Raw genomic sequence first — 20,433 nt, 5'->3', positions numbered from 1 at the left:
TCAAAATTTGAACAAATGAGCAGCACACTGAGCTTCCAGGCAGGCTACATGTTAAGCAATTGTATTGCACGACCGGGTGTGGTGGCTCACGCCTGTAATACCAGCACTTTGGGAGGCCAAGGTGAGCGGATCACAAGGTCAAAAGATTGAGACCATCTTGGCTAACATGATGAAACCCTGTCCCTACTAAAACCACAAAAATTAACTGGGCATGGTGGTGCACTCCTGTAGTCTCAGCTACTAGGGAGGCTGAGGCAGAAGAATCACTTGAACCCAGGAAGCAGAAGTTGCAGTGAGCTGAGATTGTGCCACTGTACTCCAGCCCGGCAACAGAGCTGGAGTACTCCATCTCAAGGAAAAAAAAAAAAAGAAAGAAATTATATTGCTTATCATTTATATGAAAGATTACCTTCTTTACTCCTATTCTTAATCATTTGCCTTTTTTTCCTGCTTTAGAGACACACAGATTGAGCTTTCAAAAAAATTAATGGTTTTCTGTAGTATGATTTCTCCTTTCAGTTAGATGAGCTTCTTTAGAATTAACATTATAGAACGCCTAGTCAGTAAGGGATGTTTCAGTCACTGGCAACTCTTCAGACAGCACTTCCCTGTATGTTTAAGGCTTAGCAGTGTTTTTCACAATTCTTGCTTCTCACAGCTCAAAATATAATTCTCTTTCCTCTTGATCCTGTAGTTCCCTATATTTCAGTTCATTTTTTCCTGTGATGACTCAGAAATAAAATTCAGCTGTCTTTGTGCTGCTGCTATCTTTCTTCCTTTGTACTGTGCTTCAGTTGTGTTGCTCAAAGTTCCATGGGGAAGTCCCTCTCTCTGAAGCACTGTAGGTTTTTCTATAAGAGCACTTAGTTTAATTATCTGCTATGTAATTTTATGTTAATTTGTGTCTTTTATCCACTAGACCAGGAGTCCCCTAAGAGCAGAAACTGAATCTTTCATCCTTGTATCCTCTATAACTAGAACAGTGCCTGTCTCACAGCAGGTACTCCATAAATACTTACAGGGTAAATGTAAGAATCTGGAGCGAGAGGACTCAGATTGAGTTGACGCTCTGCAATTTCCTCATACGTTGAATATAATAATAACTTTCTCTTCCAATAATTTTATTAACTGAGATGAAGCAGTGTAAAATGCTTTATATATTATAAGGCATACATACATGCCTATGTTACTGTGTTAACCCAAAGGTTTGCTGTAGAAAATGTTATGGAGGATGGTTCTCAATCTAGGGTAATTTTGCCCCCCAGGAGATATTTGGCAACGTCAGGAGACATGTTTGGTTGTCACATCTGTTGGAGGAGGGGTTGGATACTGGCATCTAGTGGATAGGGACCAGCCATGCCATATGTATACTATACGTCATTCAATGCACAGCAAGGCACCATACAACAAGGAATTATCTGGCTCAAATTGTCAGTGGTTCCAACGTTGAGAAACTCTGGCTCAAACTTAAAAATACATGATAGGTAAAACACTTTCCTTAGTGTATTTGCCACTAGACAATTATCTGAGTTTTAGCTTTTTTGTACATAAACAGGGGTCATCATAATAATTTACTTGTAACCATTAGAGTAACGCCTTATCTTTCACAATATAAATGTATTTTCTTACTCTCTGTTTAGCCAGCAGAGACACCTGGTTTCCTCTCCTTGCAGGCCCGCAGTAAACTTATACATCCCTATACCCCATATACGTGGACAGATCTTCATGACTAGTTTTAACCAGTGTCTTGCATATATAAATGATGTGCATTACTTCTCGGCCAAAGCACTTAAATGGCTGGTGTAACCTGTCCAGTCCTTTCTTGCCCTGGCCTAGTGATTATAGACACAGCAGTTGAGACAGTGACACCACAGGATGGAAGTAGCCTGGATTCCACACCATCACATGGTACACAGCTGCCTAGAGATATGCCCAAACCTATACTAGATTTCACAAGACTGAAAATAAACCTTTTCCAAGTAAAGCAACTGTAATTTGAGGATTATTTGTTAATGAAGTTTAATGTAGATTTATCTGATTACTATATCACCTTAAAGAGATAACAATTTTGGTTGTATTGAGCACTTTATACTCTAGTTGAACAATTTGTGGGATAGAACAGGTGTTCAGAAATAGTTTAGTACCAAATTAGTAAAAGGAAAAGGGAATTAACTCAGTTTTTCTTTTCTTTTCAGAATATATCTGTCCAATTATGACTAGTATGCTGGGTATGGCCTCAGGGTTTTAAAACTGACCCAAGTGTCCCATGGAACTAATGGTTTATTTTGAATAAGCATAAAAATTGACCCTCTTGCTCTTGAAATTTGAGATCAAGTTACATTTGTCGTATCTGAGTTCCTTCCTCAGGAACCAACAATCAGGCCTCCCGTACAGTATCAAGGAACTGAAACTTAACAGATCACTGCATCTGGACAATAAAAGGTCAGGTGCCTTACCCATCATGATTGCCTGACTACTTGATTCCTTTTAACCAACTCCTCTTCCTTACCCCTTCCTAATTCCTGTTTTCCTACACATGCTTACAATTCTTCCCTGCAATATAACCCCTAATTTTAGTCAGTCAGGGAGATGGATTTGAGACTGATCTCCCATCTCCTTAACTATAGCACCTGATTAAAGCCTTCTTTCCTGGCAATACTTGTCTCAGTGGCTGCCTTTCTGTGCAGCAAGCAACAGTATGTAGACTGTGCAGCAAGCAACAGGACCTCGACCTAGACTGACTTGGTAACAGTTTTGTTTTCCAAAGGTCAGAGTCTGGAAATTTTGACTATGGCATTTTGTGATGTATAATCCTTCAACACACATTTAAATAATGTGTATCAAATCTTGAAATGCCCTTGATATTCTCACTGACCCAAAATGCCATAACCACATACACTGGACAATACACTGCGGACACTTCTTGTTGTTTTGCTACAAGGAAATTCCTAAGTAAATTAGTTATGAGTTCCAGGACATTTGCTGTCACTGCTCAGCAGGCTTGCATTTGCAAAGCTTGCCCTCTTGAGGCCAAACAATTCCAATATATAAATTGTCATGCCTCGATAATAAAGATTAGTTTACATAACTCTTTTAAACTACTGACTGATGAGGGCCAGAATCTGCCACATTGTAGACTGGTGAGGAGCAAGGACTCTAGAACAGGATGTCTGGGTTTGTATCCAGGATTTACCACCTCTTGTCAGTGTCATCATTAACTTCCTTTCCTTTATGCATAAAATACAGATAATAAAAGTACTCATGTTACGGTGATGTTCAATTAAGTGTATTAATGTATGTATAGGGCTTAAAATAATATTTACCACACAACAAGTGTTTAAATAAAATGAACTAATATTGTCTATAGTGACACTAAACTAGTATCCAGACATGATTTACTCATAGGGCCATATTCATTTACTAGACAAGCAGCTGCTATTCTTTTTTTTTTTTTTTTTTTTTTTTTTTGACAGAGTCTTGCTCTGTCATCAGGCTGGAGTGCAGTGGCGTGACCTCGGCTCACTGCAACCTCCACCTCCTGGGTTTAAGTGATTCTCCTGCCTCAGCCTCCTGAGTAGCTGGGACTACGGGTGTGCACCACCACGCCCAGCAGCTGCTATTCCTACAGGGGCTACATGCTTTATCCATTAACATTTCAAAATGTATTTGAAACAGATAAAATTAAAAGTTTCAACACATGATTATAATCTGTGTTGAAATGTGCCTTCCAAGTCATATAATTCTATACAAAACTCCATAAAGCCATGAAGACATTCATACGTGACAGTCTAAGATGTGTAAATATTCACACCCCAAATTATATTTTGAATGATTTAGAGAGAAAAGAGGCATTTATTAAATATTCTTTCTCCCATTTTTTCTATTTCCTTTCAAAAAGTCCAGGCAATCAAATAAACATTGCAATGACCAATTTAGACATGAAAATCATATTGCAGATAAATAAAATACATTCATGCAAAAATGGCCTTTGGCAGATCCAAAAAGTATACTATTAAATATATAATATTAATATTATTTTAATAATATTAATACATAGTATATTAAATCAATATGAGAATAAGTTGTAAAATTGACTTTTGTGCATTCTCTGGAAGATTTGGTCAACTAGCTTTGTGAATAAATAATTTAAAAAAATGCATCCTGCCTGCACACCACCATGCGGCTGCCCAAAAATCATGCAATATAAAATATAATATCCTAAACTGGAAAGAGATTATAATCATATTTGGCTGTCTGATATCATGAATATAAAATTCTCTTGCACAATGTAGAAACAGAAGGCAATAAACAGAATTGTCCATACTGGCTAGAATTTCATTTATATTTTGCCAAGCTTTTCTACATTACTTGTGGCAAATTATATGAAATAAACATAGAATTACAATGAAAATAGCTAAATAATAATACATAATCTATCAAAAATTACTGTAAAATGTAATTGCCTGATATATTTTAAATATTTAAGATATTTATAATTACTTAAAATCATGTTACTAATAGGGGCACTTTTCTGCTTTTATTCTTAATCACATTACTATAGAAACCTAAGAAAAATGAGAAGTTGATAATTCAAACAGAAGGTATTGAGAAAACACACACATACACAGCAATGAACTCTGCAGGGCACAGAGTAAGTATTCAATAGCTTCTTAAAGTAAGATTAATTTTTGCATATTTCACACATCTGCATGTTTACAAATATTATCTGTATATCACTTTGTGCAGAAATCAGGGCATATATTTTAACTGCAGTTAAAGCATAAACATTAAAAAAAAAAGATAAAGAAGAAAATCCTACTGTTAACAACAACATCAATGAACTCAGAGGACACCATGGTAGGTGAGATAACACAGTCACAGAAGGACAAATACTGCATGATTCTACTTATATGAGGTATATGAAATAATCAAATTAATAGATTCAGAGAGTAGAATGGTGGTTGCTACAAGCTGGGGTATGGAAAAATGGAGAGTTGTTGCTCAGTGAGTATAAAGTCTCAATTGTACAAGATAAATATGTCTAGAGATCTTCTGTCCTGAGAAGATTTAAACAGGGTTGAGGCATGATTTGATTTTAATTTTATAAGTATTATTCTGATTTCTGTTAAATATGGCAAGTTGAACATGTGTGTTTATCATCATTTGCTTCAAAAATTCCGGTAACATGGCAAGACATTAATTTAAAAAGTTGCAAACTCAAAGGATCAAATTAGGCCGGGAGATGGAACAACAGGAAATAAGAAATAGCTACACATACTTTGAAGGTGGAAAGCATACAGATAGTGGTAACTGACACACAGATGAGACTGCAGAAGTCTAGTCATTCTTGAGGGGGACACTTATAAGAAACAAAGGAATTGGATTTGTCTGTTATCACACTACAAATAAAGACATACCCGAGAATGGATAATTTATAAAGGAAAGAGGTTTAATTGACTCACAGTTTCACATGCCTGGGGAGGCCTCACGATGAGGAGCAAAGTTACGTCTTACATGGAAGCAGGCAAGAGAACTTGTGCACAAGAGCTCCCGTTTATAAAACCATGAGATCTCGTGAGACTTATTCACTATCATGAAAACAGCATGGGAAAAACCTGCCCCCATGATTCAATTATCTCCACCCAACCCCCACCCTTGACATGTGTGGATTATTACAATTAAAGGTGAGATTTGGGTGGGGACACAGCCAAACCATATCAGGAATTTGTAGTGCAAACCTAGAAAAGCTCAGGAACTGAACATACAGATTCTAATGAAGGCAAATGGAGACTGCAAGGTGGACTCTCAACAGTTTAAAGTCACTATTATGTTCGATTACTTGCTGAGACCTTTTCTGCATTCTTGTACAACAGACTGCTACCCATCCACACTCCTGAAAAATACATGAGGTTATTATCAGGGAGAATTACACTGGAGAGGACATCAAGCAGGATGCAATGAAGGGCAAAGTACCATACTGACAGAGGATGAGTGGGTGAAAGTCTGTGTACTGAACATTGAGAATTCCATGCCCTGTAGTTAGACACCAGGCTTACTTCTCTCATATAGGAGACTGGAAGATTCTTTCCTGGAGAACCTGAGCAGCCAAAGAGAAAGGATCTATAGATGCTGACATGGAATGGGGCAACAAAGTAGCTGGGTCTCCCAATTATCGTACAGTGAAACTTACCAGTCAATAATCCCTTGCCACATTTACAGAACTTTCAGTTAATGATAGTGCTTCACTCTTGAATCAACATAATATTAGGCATTTAAGGATAGCCTCCCATATATAAGACGGAGACTTAATGAAGAGAAAAAAACTCTAAGAAACAGACAAGCATAGAAAGCAGAACAAAAACCTGGAAAAAGAGAGAAAGAGAAAGCAATCAATGGTTCAGTTAAATATGAGAAACTATTTCTTTGTTTAAAAATAAAACACACTATTTGAAAAAAGAACTATCAAAGAACAAAGAAGAGTTCTTAGAAATAAAAAATATGATTGCAAAAATGAAAAATCAACAGAAAATCATCTAGATAGAACCCAAAAATGGAAAAAAAAAAAAGAAGAAAAAAATGTAACACAGCTGAAATAAATTCCATAATTTTTCAGAAAATATTTTTTCCTCTTCCCTGCAAGGTGGAGGACATTTTCTCTTTTTTTCTTTTTTTTTATAGTTTTCTTTTTTATTATTATTATTATACTTTAAGTTCTAGGGTACATGTGCATAACGTGCAGGTTTGTTACATATGTATACTTGTGCCATGTTGCTGTGACGACCCATCAACTCGTCAGCACCCATCAACTCGTCATTTACATCAGGTATAACTCCCAATGCAATCCCTCCCCCCTCCCCCCTCCCCATGATAGACCCCGGTGTGTGATGTCCCCCTTCCCGAGTCCAAGTGATCTCATTGTTCAGTTCCCACCTATGAGTGAGAACATGCGGTGTTTGGTTTTCTGTTCTTGTGATAGTTTGCTAAGAATGATGGTTTCCAGCTGCATCCATGTCCCTACAAAGGACACAAACTCATCCTTTTTTATGGCTGCATAGTATTCCACGGTGCATATGTGCCAGATATTTTCTTACTACATTGAGGATGGGCTAGGGACACCAAACCCTACTTGTGTGTAGAAAGGACAGTGTGCTGGTTCTAAACCAAAGTTGTAAGAGGCACGTGAGTTTCTGTTCGCTTAATTAAACATCTGTCATTCAAGAAGCCAGTGGTCCAAGAAAGATGACAAAGACATGGGAGAAATGTCTCCGACCAAATTCAGCTGACTCTAGCCAATCTTTGCAGAGCTACAACCAAGTAGCTCTGCAAAGAAAATAAATGCATGTTATTGCATGACACTGACCTAGGCAGAGTTTTATTAATACAGCATTATTGTAACAATAACTAATTTAAGACAAAAATTAAAAATCCTAAACAAATAAAAAGAAGCAACCCAGAAGTTGAAACAACTGGCTAATAGAGTTTCAGAAAGAATCAAGAAAATTAAGGGGAAGAATTTATGAAAGAAATAATATAAGAAAAACTTTCAGAATTGGGTGACATAAATTTCCATATTCAAGGAGTCCAGTGATTACAAAAAGATATACACCAAGGTATATCTTACGGAATTTCAGAATATCAAGGGTAAAGAAGGACAAAAACTTATTCTAGACAAAATATGATCAGAATGGCATTGGACTTATGAGAACAATGCTGAAAGCGAAAAATTAGTAAACAAATGTCTTTGAAATTAAAATTGAGAGCATAAAAATTCTGATATAAAATTATATAGCTATTCAAAAGTTAAGTCAAATGTGAGGGTGGAGTAATGGTATTTTCAAGCATATAAGGACTCAAAAATATTTACTTTCAAAGCATATTTTCTCAGGAAGTTATTAAAGAATATGCTCTAGTAAGATGAGGTAGACTGGAGATCCAAGAAGTCAGAAATTGAGAAGAGAGGTGTAGAAAAATCTGGAGTGATGGGTAAGAAAAGATCCAGAACAATAGCTGTGTAAGCCAGCCTAAGAGCTTTAAGTCCCAATTAGAGTAGGACACTGAAAGGCTGTAGGAGGAATATTTCCACAAAAACATGGTATTTCATTAATTTTACCTCCTGTATATTATCTCACCAAATAAATAAATCACTTTCTTCATTCCTCTTGACTGAGGAATGATCAAGTTTCTGCTTTTTCCTCTATTACAATCAATAATGCAATTAATACATGACTTCTTGTGAACAATTATAAGAAGCTGGTTTTTGTTTTTAGCGTAGGTATTGAATTATTGAGCGTGATGATAATTTTGTGTTTTAACTTGGTTAGTCCAAGGTACTAGGATATTTGGTCAAACACTTTTCAGTGTTGCTGTCAAGGTATTTTTAAGATAAGAGTAACGTTTGTCTTAATCCATTTTGTGCTGCCATAATATAACACCTGAAACTGGGTAATTTATAATGAACAGAAATATCTTGGTTCACAGTTCTGCTGGCTGAGAAGTCCAATATCAAAGCATCTGATGAGGACCTTCTTGCTGCATTATCCCACAGCAGAAGGTGAGACAGCAAGACAGCAAGAGGGGACAATACTTATCCTTCCATAATCACATTAATCCCACTGATGAGGCCAGAGCCTTCATGCCTTAATCACCTCTTAAAGTTCCCACTCCTTAATACTGTCAATGGCAATTAAATTTCAACATGAGTTTTTGCGGGGACAAACATTCAAACTATAGTAATATTTAAATCAGTAGACTTTGAGTAAAGTAAATTACCCTTTGTAATATGGTGGGCATCGTTTAATCAGCTGAAAGCCATAAGGAAAAGACTGACCTCCCATGAAGAAGAAAGATTTCTGCCAGACAACTGCCTTCAGCTTTGGGCTATAACGTCCTTTTTTTTTTTTTTTTTTTCCTGGGTTCCAGCCTGCCAATTTACCTTGCAGATTCTGGATCTGCAGATTTTGGAGTTGCTAGCCTCTACAATTACATGAACCAATTCCTTAAAATATCTTTCTCTACCTTCAAATAGGATGTATATATAACCAATAGGAAACACACACACACACACACACACACACACACACACACCCTATCGCTTCTTTCTCTGGAGATGCTAATACATCAGATATGTGCACATACAATTTCACTAGATACTGGCAAAATGTATAAAACATTCTAGAATTTTTATATTCCCATCAACAGTGATGAAAATGTTCATTTCTCCATATTGTCACCAGCATGTAATTTTGTAACAGTATAATATTTTGGACCAATGTGATAGTTGTTAAGTATTTTCTTATTTTAATTTGTATTTTTTCATTATGATTACTAGTTGGTTTAAAAATTTTTCATATATTCATTTGACCATTCATATACATGCTTCTAGGAAATGCCCATTTTAATATTTTTCTAAATAAACATTTTCATTAGTGTGTAATTTACATAGAGAAACGTGTACAAGTCATGAGTGTACAACTTGATAAAGTATTACAAAATAAACACCTCCAATATAACCATCATCTAGCACCTAGATCTTACATCCAAAAATCTAACATTGCTGGAACTCTAGAATGTCCAAGCAGGTCCCCTTCCAAACATTACATCCTCTTTTTTCCACAAAGAGAAACACTATCCTGAATGATAACACCATAGATTATTCTTGCCACTTCAAGTAAGTGGATCAAACTATTCAGAATATATTGAGTCTAGTTTCTTTTCCTCAGTATGTTTGTGAGAGTAGTCCACGTTGTAGCATATAGCCGTAGTAATTTTCACTGCTGCATAATAGGTCATTGCATGACTATGCAATAATTTATCTACTTTGTGTTTATTAAAATATGATGCCGTTATAAACTTTTTAATGCATGTTTTTCAGTGTGCATAAGTATGTGCCTAGGAATGTAAATGTTTGTCTTCAACTTTGGAGGATAATGGCAGTTCTCCAGTTGGGTACATGGATTTATACCCCTACGTGTAGTGCATGTCAACTCTAATGGCTCCACATCTTTGTCAACAATTGGTATTGTCAGCATTTTTTAATTTTAGCCAATCTAGAAAGTGTGAAAAAAACCACTGATTTGTGGCTTAAATTAGCATTTCTTTGATGACTAATGAGATTGAACATATTTACATGTTTGTGGGCAATGGGGATATCCTCTTTTGTAAAGTATCTTTTCACAACTTGTTCTCTCATTATATTTTGTTGTATGTATTTTCTTATTGAGTTTTACAAGTTATTTATATATTCCAAATTTGAGCTTTCTCTGTTTCTGTATGTGTTGCAGATAGATTTCCCTAGTCTGTTAACTTGGCTTCAATTCTCTTGTCGGCTTTTTTTGAGGGAGAAATGTCTAAGTTGTATTGTCTACTTTTGCATATTTCCTTTATAGTTTATGGTTTTTGTGACTGTTTTAAATATTCTAACTTATTCTAAAATCATAAAGATATCCTCCTATGTCATGTTCTATAACAGCACTCTGTTACAAATTTCTGCAATAATAGACATATTTTACATCTGTGCTAGCCCACGTAGTAGCCACTAGATACAAGTTGCTACTGAGCACTTAAAGTATGGCTGGTGTGACTGAGGAAATATTTTAACATTTTTATTTGATTTTAATTAACTTAAATTTACATTGCCATATGTGGCAATTGCTAGTGGCAATTTAAATCGCTAGTGGCCAACATATTAGATAAAAATCATTCAATTATGTTCTCAGAGCACAATATAATTAAAGTAGAAATCAGTAACAGAAAGATAGCTGGGAAATTCCAAAATATTTGGAAAGTAGCACACTTCCAAATTATCCAGGGTCAAAAAAAAATCAACATAAATTTAAAATTTTTTGAATCAAATAGAAGGAAAAATAAAATGTATCAAAATGTGTGTGATGCACTGATAGCAGTGCTCAGATTAAAATGTTTAGCATTAAATTCACATGTTCAAAAAGAAGAAAAATCTAAAATTTCACCCTCCACCTTAAAAAACTAGAGTAAGAAAAGTCAATTAGTCCTGCCTGAAATAGATCAGATCCTTAAAAGAAACTGCTGAAACGCACACAAGGAGAAATGGATAAACTGACTATCCATGTATTTATTATAGAAATTTGATCACTATTTAATAAACTTACAAAAATAAAGCACCATATTCAAATGGTTTCACTGGTAAATTCACCAAACATTTAAGGAAAAAATAATACCAAGTTTCCACAATTTCTTCCAGAAAATGGAAGCCGTGAAAACACTGTGTATATTATTCTATAAGGCCAGCATTACCCTAATATCAATTCCAGAGAAGGATCTTGCAAGAAACAAAAACTACATTCCAGTACCTCTCATTAACATAGACATAGGAATCCTTAACAAAATATTAACAAATTGAACCCAACAAGTATAACAGGAATTATACATCATGGCTGAGTGGGATTTATTTCAGGTACTCAGGGCTCATTTAAAATTTAAAAATCAATCAGTGTAATTCATCACATCAAAACACTAAATAAGAAAAACCATATGATATATCAATTGATGCAGAGAAAGCATTTAACAAAATATAATGCATGATAAAAGCTCTCAGAGAATTAGGAATAAAGGGAAATTCTCAACCTGATAAAGAACATCTATAAATCTACAGCCAACATCTTAATTGTAAGAAACTGGACATAAAGCAAGATTGTCCTCTTGTATTAAAAAGTTTATTCAAAGTCCTAGATAGTGCAATAAAACATAAAAAAGAAAAATTATGGAGATTATTTAAAAAGAAAATGATCATATTCACAGATGACATAATTTTCTATGTAGAATGCTCCAAAATACCTATTTTAAAACTCCTAGAACTAATGCACACACACACACACAGTAATACACTTAGTATATACTAACATATAATATAACCTGCTCTCAATATACAAGGTCAACATGCAAAAATCAATTGCTTTTCTATATCTCAGCAATAAACAATGGGAATTTAAATTTTAAAAAGCAGTATCATTTGCAATAACACTAACAAATTTTAAAGGTGGGGTGTAAATCTAACAAAATATGTATATAACCTTTATGTAGAATATTATAAAACACTGATGAGGAAATAAAGGAAGATCTAAACAAAATGAATGATATTCTGGGTTTATCGATTGGAAGACTCGATATTATTAAACTGTCTGTTCTGATATATAGACTCAGTGCAATCCCAATGAAAATTCCAGCAAGACATGTTTTTAGATACTGATGAACAGATTCTACAATTTATATGGAAAGGCAAAAGACTCAAAATAGCCAACACAATATGAAAGAAAGAAAGTCAGAGGGCTGACACTACATAACTTCAATATTTATTATAAAGCTACAGTAATCAAGATAGCATGATATTAGCAAAAGAATAAGTATATGGATGAGAAAAGAGAATAGAGAGTCTATTAATAGACCCACACAAACATAAAAAAGAATCTTTGATAAAAGAGTAAAGGCTATTCAACTGAGAAAAACAGTCCTTCACACAAATTGGACACATGCAATTTGGACATCCATGCAAAAAGAACAATTGCACATCCATGCAAAAAGTGAACTTAGACACAGACATTATGCCTTTCACAAGAAACTCAAAATAATAATAGACATAAATAAAAATACAGAAATTATAAAACTTATTGAAGAAAACATAGGGTAAGCTATAGATGATTTTGGATTTAAGAATGAATATTTAAATACAAGAGTAGCAAAATACATGAAAAATGAATAGGTTGAATTTTATACATATTAAAATTTGTTCTACAAAAGACATTGTTAAAAGAATGAAAAAATAAGACACAGATTAGAAAAAATACTTGAAAGACAACTATATAATAAAGGAATTATATCTGAAATATGCAATATACAAAAAAATCCTTAAAAGCCAACAAGAAAACAAAATAAAAATGAGTAGAAGATCTGAACAGATGCCTCGCCAAAGAATATATGTCGTACAAGTGACACATATTGACATACAAGTGAATATATATCATACAAGTGACCAAATAAGCGTATGAAAAACTGCTCATTTCCATTTTTTGTTAGGGAAATATAAATTAAAACAACATTCCATTAAAAAGTCAAAACTACAAAGAGAGTAAACAGACCAATGGTGGCTAGGGATTCTGAGGGGAGAAGTAAATAGATGAAGCACACAGGATTTTTTAGAGCGGTGACACTGTTGGGTATGATACTATACTGGCAGATATATGATTCTCTGCATTTCTGAAAACCATAGAACTTTACATCATGAAGAGTGGAGCTTAATGTTTGCAAATTAAACAAACATTTAGGAGATAAGAGGATCCTAGGATGAGATGCAGGCTATGATTTTTTTTAAAAAACAACTGTATTACAAATGTATGAAATAATCTTGCTAAAGAGGATGGAGAAAAGATACTTGTTTAGTATCTTTAGAAATAAGTAGAGTCTATAACACTGAAGATAAAAAGAACCTTACATAAGCTCTGTATTCTAGTTGATACAATTGTTTCCCACAGGGATATGGGTCAATAATTCTGAAATTACTATACCTGTATATTAAAAATGCACAATTAAGTAAATAGCTGGGTGATGACAGAAGCCAGGTTTCTCACTGTTGGAGTGAGAGGTTACACATAAACAGGTGGAGAATGCCAGAAGGATCCATGTGATCATTGATCAGAATGGGAGACAATAGTATGAACTCATGTTTAGCTTAAAATACATACTCTTAGATACATACAGAAATATTTATAAATATGCATGCATACATGAGTTAGTACACACACATACTTCCTTGTTCTTTCAGCTGAGAGGGTCTTGAGCAACAAGACAGTACCAGTGAGCACACCTAGCTCAAAGATATTAGTTTTTGATTCCATTCTCCAATGAAAGGATGCTAGACTTGTTGCACAAATGACCAATTTGGGTCTGTGGCATGAAATAATGATCTTGCAGCATCTTGTAGTGCCAGAAAGTAAGAAAAAACTAAAATATAAAACCCACAAAACCCACAGTGACAGGGAAATATCAAAGAGACATTGGAGCCAACTGAAAGAGCTTCCAATGGCCAAAGTTAGCACAATAATAGCAACAAAATAAGGTTATATTGGGGTGTAAGCCGAAGCAGAAAAGAAGTATCAATGAGTTCATACCAGCATCCTAAATGTTTGGACATATAAATGAATAGGGGAGGAGATCTAAATCTACCATGCAGAGTTCAAAACATTTTATGAGAGATTATCTCTCAGAGAGAGAGAGAGAGAGTGTATTAACCCAACTCCTTAAATGTTGGCTGTGGATAGTGACTTCATTCTAAAGAAAACAATATGGAAAAGGGGAAAACTTTACAGTGCAGAAATCTGACAAACATTACCTTAGTCAAACAATCAAGATTAACATCAATAATGACAAGTCATATTGATGGCATGTACCTTTGATGTAATTTATGAGAATGGCACTTCACCTGTTTGGTCTTTCTCCCCAAACCTCGAAGTTCTGTATAATTTGGAGGAAAACATCAGACAATCCCCACTGAGGCACATTCTACAGAATACCTAGCCTGTACTCTGAGAAACTGTCGCAGCCAAAAAGAACCTAGGGAGACATGTCGGCTAAGAGTAATGAGTACCCTGAATGGGACCCTGGAAGAGAAAAAGGTCAGTAGACCAAAACTAAGGAAATATGAATAAAGCATAGACTTTAGTTAATGGTATCAATATCAGTTCATTAATTATAACAAATGTTCCATACTAATTTAAGATGTCAACAACAGGGGAAACTAGATGTAAGTACATAGGAACTCTCTGTACTATCCTTGCAACTTTTCTGTAAACCTAACACAATTGTAAAATGAGAACTTGATTAAAATAAATTAATGGTGATATGCTGAAATTTTTACCTCTAAAACTAGCATCTCTAGTATCTCCATTTTTATTCAAAATTATATTAGAAGCCTTAGCCAGTGAAATAAGTTATGAGAAAAGAATAAAATAAGGATAGAAAAATTTTTCTTTTTTTAAAAAAAATGTATACATAGAAAATGTAATCCTATAAGTAAACTTTTAGAATTATCAGGGTCATTGAATCAATTCATTATACACAAATTAATTTAATTTTAATTTTACATACTAGCTACAGAAATTTTAAGACGTCTTAAAAGTACTGAAATATGTTGACCTACATAAATGATGGATATACCATGTCAATATTTTTGAATACTCAATGTTGTATAATTTCCAATTCTTCTCAAATTGATCTATAGATTCACTGTAATGACAATAAATGTCCCAGCAGGTGTGTTTCTGAAAATTGAGATGCTGAGACTAAAATTATATGGAAACATAAAGGAACCAGAATGGTTAAGGGAAACTTGAAGAATTACAGAATGAGAGAATTTGATTTACCAGAAAAGACTTAGAGCATAGTTACAATCACAAAATAAGAATCGGTTACAAGTAAAGACCACAGACTAATTAAGACAGGAGAGAGCAGACACAGACCCATTCCTCCAGGACCACTTGAATTACGATAAAGGTGGCACGCTGGAGGAATAGAAGAAGCATGGTTTTTCAGTGAATAGTCCTGAGTCAATAGTCCTGAGTCAATCAGTTGTCCATCTGGGAACCAAATGAAACCTGACGTTTGCTTTTCCTATTTCTTTTGGGGTAGGCCTGCTGGTTAGTGTGGTTTGTATTCATCATTCAATGAGTCTCGTTAAATACCATTTTCCTATTTTATTTTTCATGAACTGTATAACTATATCAAATTATCTCATTTATTTGATTGCTTTTTATTTTTCCTGTTCCCACTACAATATAAAGTCCCTGAGAACAAGAATTTATCTATGCTGCTAATCATTGTAGCTAAAATATCTAAAATATTTCAAGGTATAATTATAAGCTTTTGAATAAATAAATGAATATATAAATCTGCCAGGAAAATGAGGAGTGAAAATAACATAATCCTTTGATCTAGCACAGGAAGGATGAGGACAGCTTACTTGAGAGCCTGGGATGGGGTAATGGTTTGGAACATTCTAGATAAAAGGCATAGCAAATGCAGAAAGCATAATACATGTTTAGGGGAACATCACAGGGTGACTTTCTGAGTGGGCTATTTTTATATGTAGTAAATGGAAATGTGTGTTTAAAATAAAGGCAGTTGCATTTATTCAGTGACAAGTCTCAGATTACTTGTATTATGTTCTCTTTATTTCATGTGTAGAAAGAAAACTTGTTTTCCTCTAAAATACCAGCTCAGGATTCTAACACTTATCCATTCTCCTGCAACCTTCTCCAGTTCAGGGCTGTACAAGCAGATATTGTCCAACACTTACTTATAGTACTTGGTATTATGTACGTCTGGTTTCTTAAGTGTGTGCATCATACTTATCTAGGTTTGTTTGTGTTTTAATACAGATTCCTGGGATCCTCTTCTAAAACATTAAAACAGAAGGTCTGGGCTAATTAACTAGCTGGCTCCCTAAGTGAGTCAGATGCACAGCAGATGTGGGAACTACTGAATTCTAATCTGAACCCATGTGTATTAGTCAGAGTTCTCTACAGGGAGAATGATAGATGTATATATAAAAGGGAGTTTATTAAGGAGTATTCATTCACAAGCTCACAAGGTGAAGCCTCACAGTAGGCCATCTGCAAGACGAAGAACAAGGAAGCCAGTCTGAGTCCTTGAACCTCAAAAGTAGGGAAGCCAATAGTGCAGCTGCCAGTCTGTGGTTGAAGGCCCAAGAGCCCCTGGCAAACCACTGGTGTAAATCCAAGAGTGCAAAAGCTGAAGAACTTGGAGTCTGATGTTCGAGGGCAAGAAGTATACAGCACAGGAGAAAGATGAAGACTGGAAGACTAGTCCTTCCACATTCTTCTGCCTGCTTTAATTCTAGCCACAGTGGCAGCTGAATAGATGGTGCTCACTGAGGTTGAGGGTGGGTCTGCCTCTCCCAGTCCACTGACTCAAATGTTAATCTCCTCTGACAACACCCTCATAGACACACCCAGGAACAATACTTTGCATCCTTCAATCCAATCAAGTTGACACTCAGTATTAACCATCACACCTTGCTAACCAAAGTGTGGTCTACCAACAGCATTGACATCACCTAGAAACTTATTAGAAAATTTGAATTTCAGGTTCTATCCCAGATATGCTGAATCAGAATCTAAACTTTTATAAGATCCTACATAATTTATATGAGCTTTAATAATTGTAGTAAGAACACAACATAAAATTTACTTTCTTAAATGTTTAAATGTGCAAGACTATTGTTAACTGTAGGCACAATGTGGTGCAGCAGATCTCTAGAACTTATTCATCTGGCATAACTGAAACTTACATCCATTCATTGGCAATTTCCCTTTTCTCCCTGATTCCACAACCTGAAAACCACCATTCTCCTTCCTAATTTTCTGAGTTTGGCTGTTTTAGATACCTCACGTAATTGGAATCATGCAGAATTCGTCCTATTGTGACTGGCTTATTTCACTCGGCATAACGTCTTTGAGGTTCATCCATGTTGTTGCATATTATGGGAATTCCTTATATTTAAGGTGGAATAATATTCCATTGTATGAGGATGGCTATTACGTTTTTAAAAAGACAACAAGTGTTGGTAGAGATGTAGAGAAAATTGAATTCTTGTATACTGGTGATGAGAATGCAAAATGGTGCAGCCACTATAGAAAACATTATGGAGATTTCTCAAAAAATTAAAAATGGAACCACCATATGATCCAGCAATCCCACTTCCAGGTGTTTCTCCAAAAGAATGAAAATCAGAATCTTGAAGAGATATTAGGACCCAAATGTTCAATACAGCACAACTGACAATAGTCAAAGTGTGAACGCAATCTAAATATCTATGGAAGGATAAATGGATACAAAAAAATGTGGTATATATTACTAGACACATATGAACTTTTAAATTCGAGAAGCGAATTCTGATCCAAACCACTGTGCTCCTAGACCCTTAGCAGCAACACCTCCTGGGAACTTTTTAGAAATGCAAATTATTTGCCTCACCCTAGATCTGAATCAGAACTCCTCTGTTTTAACAAACCTTGAACACTCAAGTTTGAAAAACATTCATCTAAACCATTATCCTGTCTTTGAATCATTGATCCACAACTTTACCCTGCCTTTAGCAGTGACCTTTTCTAATTTTAAACACCACCCCAGTTCTACCTCTAAAGTCAGTGGAAATTCAGGAGGGCCAGAGAAGGACGAATAATAATAATAATAATAAATCTATTGTATTACATACATACGGAACAAAATGCTGCACTTTGTCCAAAAATTGGAGGATTTCCATTTTTTTCCCCCAAACTGTACATGGGTTTGGAAGGGCTAATTGGGCAGATATAAAAGCCATGTACTGGTTGGCCATACTTCCTTAGAGGCACATCTGTGGTTTTTCAATAGCTCTTCTAGAAAAAGGTTTTACTCCCACCTTGACTTCTAAATTTTAAAATGCCTCCATCTCTGAAAAATACTTTTCAATAATTGTCAATTAGAGTGAGGATAGTAGGGTAAGCAGCTGCTTTAGTTTATTTAAGGAAGCGGCCAGAGGATGTCAGCTCTAGGTGTTTCTAAATATTAAGGTGATGGGGTGCATCCCTCAGCTTTATAAATGGAGAAAGCAAGGGGCTGTCCTCCATGTTTCTTCTTTAAAACAAAAACCCACAAGGCTACTACTTTCCAATCGATTTCCTAGGATTTATCTTAGAACATTTATATCTAATCCAAACACTACCAGATGAAGGCTGAAAAAGGATTGTTAGAGAAGTAAAATAAGATGGCTTCAGAGTCCCTGTGTCTTCTTTCTCAAACTCCTTCCGTATTTTAAATGCTAAAGCATGATTAGCTTTTAAACAGACTATTGTGTGTGTGTGTGTGTGTATCTAAGGTATACAACATGATATTTTGATATAGTGAAATAGTTACTAGAGTTAAGCAAATTAACATGTCCATCATATCACATAGTTACACAATTTTTTTTCTTTTTTTCTTTTTCTTTTTCTTTTTTTTTTTTGAGATGATCTTGCTCTGTCGCCCATGTGGAATACAGTGGTGCGACTAAGCTCACTCAGCCCCCTGGGTAGCTGGGACTACAGATGGGTGCACCACACCCAGCTGCATTTTTTTTTTAATGGTAACAGCACTTATATTCTACTCTCTTAGCAAATTTCTAGTTTACAATACAATATTTTTAACTATAACGGTCATGCTACATTAGATCTTTAGGACTTACTCATCCTATATAACTGCAACTTTGTACACTTTGACCTGAATCATTCTGTTTCTTCCCTGTCCCTGGTAACCACCACTGATTCCATGTATTCTCTCTCTCTCTCTCTCTTTGTGTGTGTGTGTGTGTGTGTGTGTGTAAGATTCCACATATAAGTGATATGGCACAGTGGTTTTCTTTTCGTGTCTGGCTTATTTCGCTTAGCATAATGTCTTCCAGGTTTATACATGTTGTTGCAAATGTCAGGGTCGCCTTCTAAAGGCTGACATTCCATTGTGTGTGTGTGTCTGTGCGTCCGTGAATACGCACACGTGCATGCATATGTATATATCACAATTTCTTTATCCATTAATCGTTAACAGACACTGGTTGTTTCCAAATCTTCACAACTGTGAATAATGCTGCATGAACTTGAAAGTGATTTCTATGAGATCCTGATTTCATTTCCTTTGGGTATACACCCAGAAGAGGGATGGCTGGGTCACTGGCTTTAGCAACGATTTTTGCGATATCACACCAAAAGCCCAGGCAACCAAAGCAAACCTAGATAAATGGGACTTCATCCAACTAAAATGCTTCTGCACCGCATAGGAAATAATCAACAAAATGAAAAAAAAAAAAAAAAAAAACCCGCCTATAGATTGGGAGAAAATATTTGTGAGCCATATATCTGATAAGGGGTTAATATCCAAAATACATTAAGTTCACACAACTTAGCCAAAATAAATAAATTAATTAATAAAACACCCAATTAACTAATGGGCAAAGGATCTGAATGGACTTTTTCAGACGAAGTACAAATGACCAACAGGTATAAGAAAAGGCGCTCAAAATCACTAATGAACAGGGAAATGCAAACCAGAGCCACTAGGTATCTCCACACATCTGCTAGGATGACTTATGAAAAAGATAAGCGATAAGTGTCGGTGATGCGCGGAGCAAAGGGAACCCTGTACACTGGTGATGGGAATGTGCACTGGAACAGCCATTACGGAAAACCCTACAGAGGTTCACTCAAAAAGTTAAGGCCAGTGTTACCCGTCCTTTGTTAAGTTCAAAGTCACGGTGCCACTTCCTTTCCCATCTAAAGGGGACTGCTGGCGACCCAGGGCAAGGCCCGCAGGTGTGGCTCTCCCTGCGGGGACAGTAGGACAGGATGTGGATTTCCAGGCCAGCGGCTTCCAAGT

General features: G+C 35.5%; 1 protein-coding gene across 1 annotated transcript in view; it reads left to right on the top strand.

The window, feature by feature from the left end:
* The window catches only part of RAB32 (RAB32, member RAS oncogene family), a 113,926-nt gene that overhangs the window by 78,195 nt on the left and 15,298 nt on the right, over positions 1 to 20,433 (top strand). The window contains exon 4 of the mRNA XM_011974449.1: positions 20,337 to 20,431. Within this exon, the coding sequence (XP_011829839.1) occupies positions 20,337 to 20,431 (95 nt within the window). The remainder of the gene's footprint in view (positions 1 to 20,336; positions 20,432 to 20,433) is intronic.

This window comes from Mandrillus leucophaeus, unplaced genomic scaffold, assembly GCF_000951045.1.
Source record: "Mandrillus leucophaeus isolate KB7577 unplaced genomic scaffold, Mleu.le_1.0 Scaffold1451, whole genome shotgun sequence".
In the NCBI taxonomy this organism is placed as follows: Eukaryota; Metazoa; Chordata; class Mammalia; order Primates; family Cercopithecidae; genus Mandrillus; species Mandrillus leucophaeus.
Note: the sequence above shows the minus strand (reverse complement) of the source record. Positions and strands in the feature narration are given on the sequence as shown.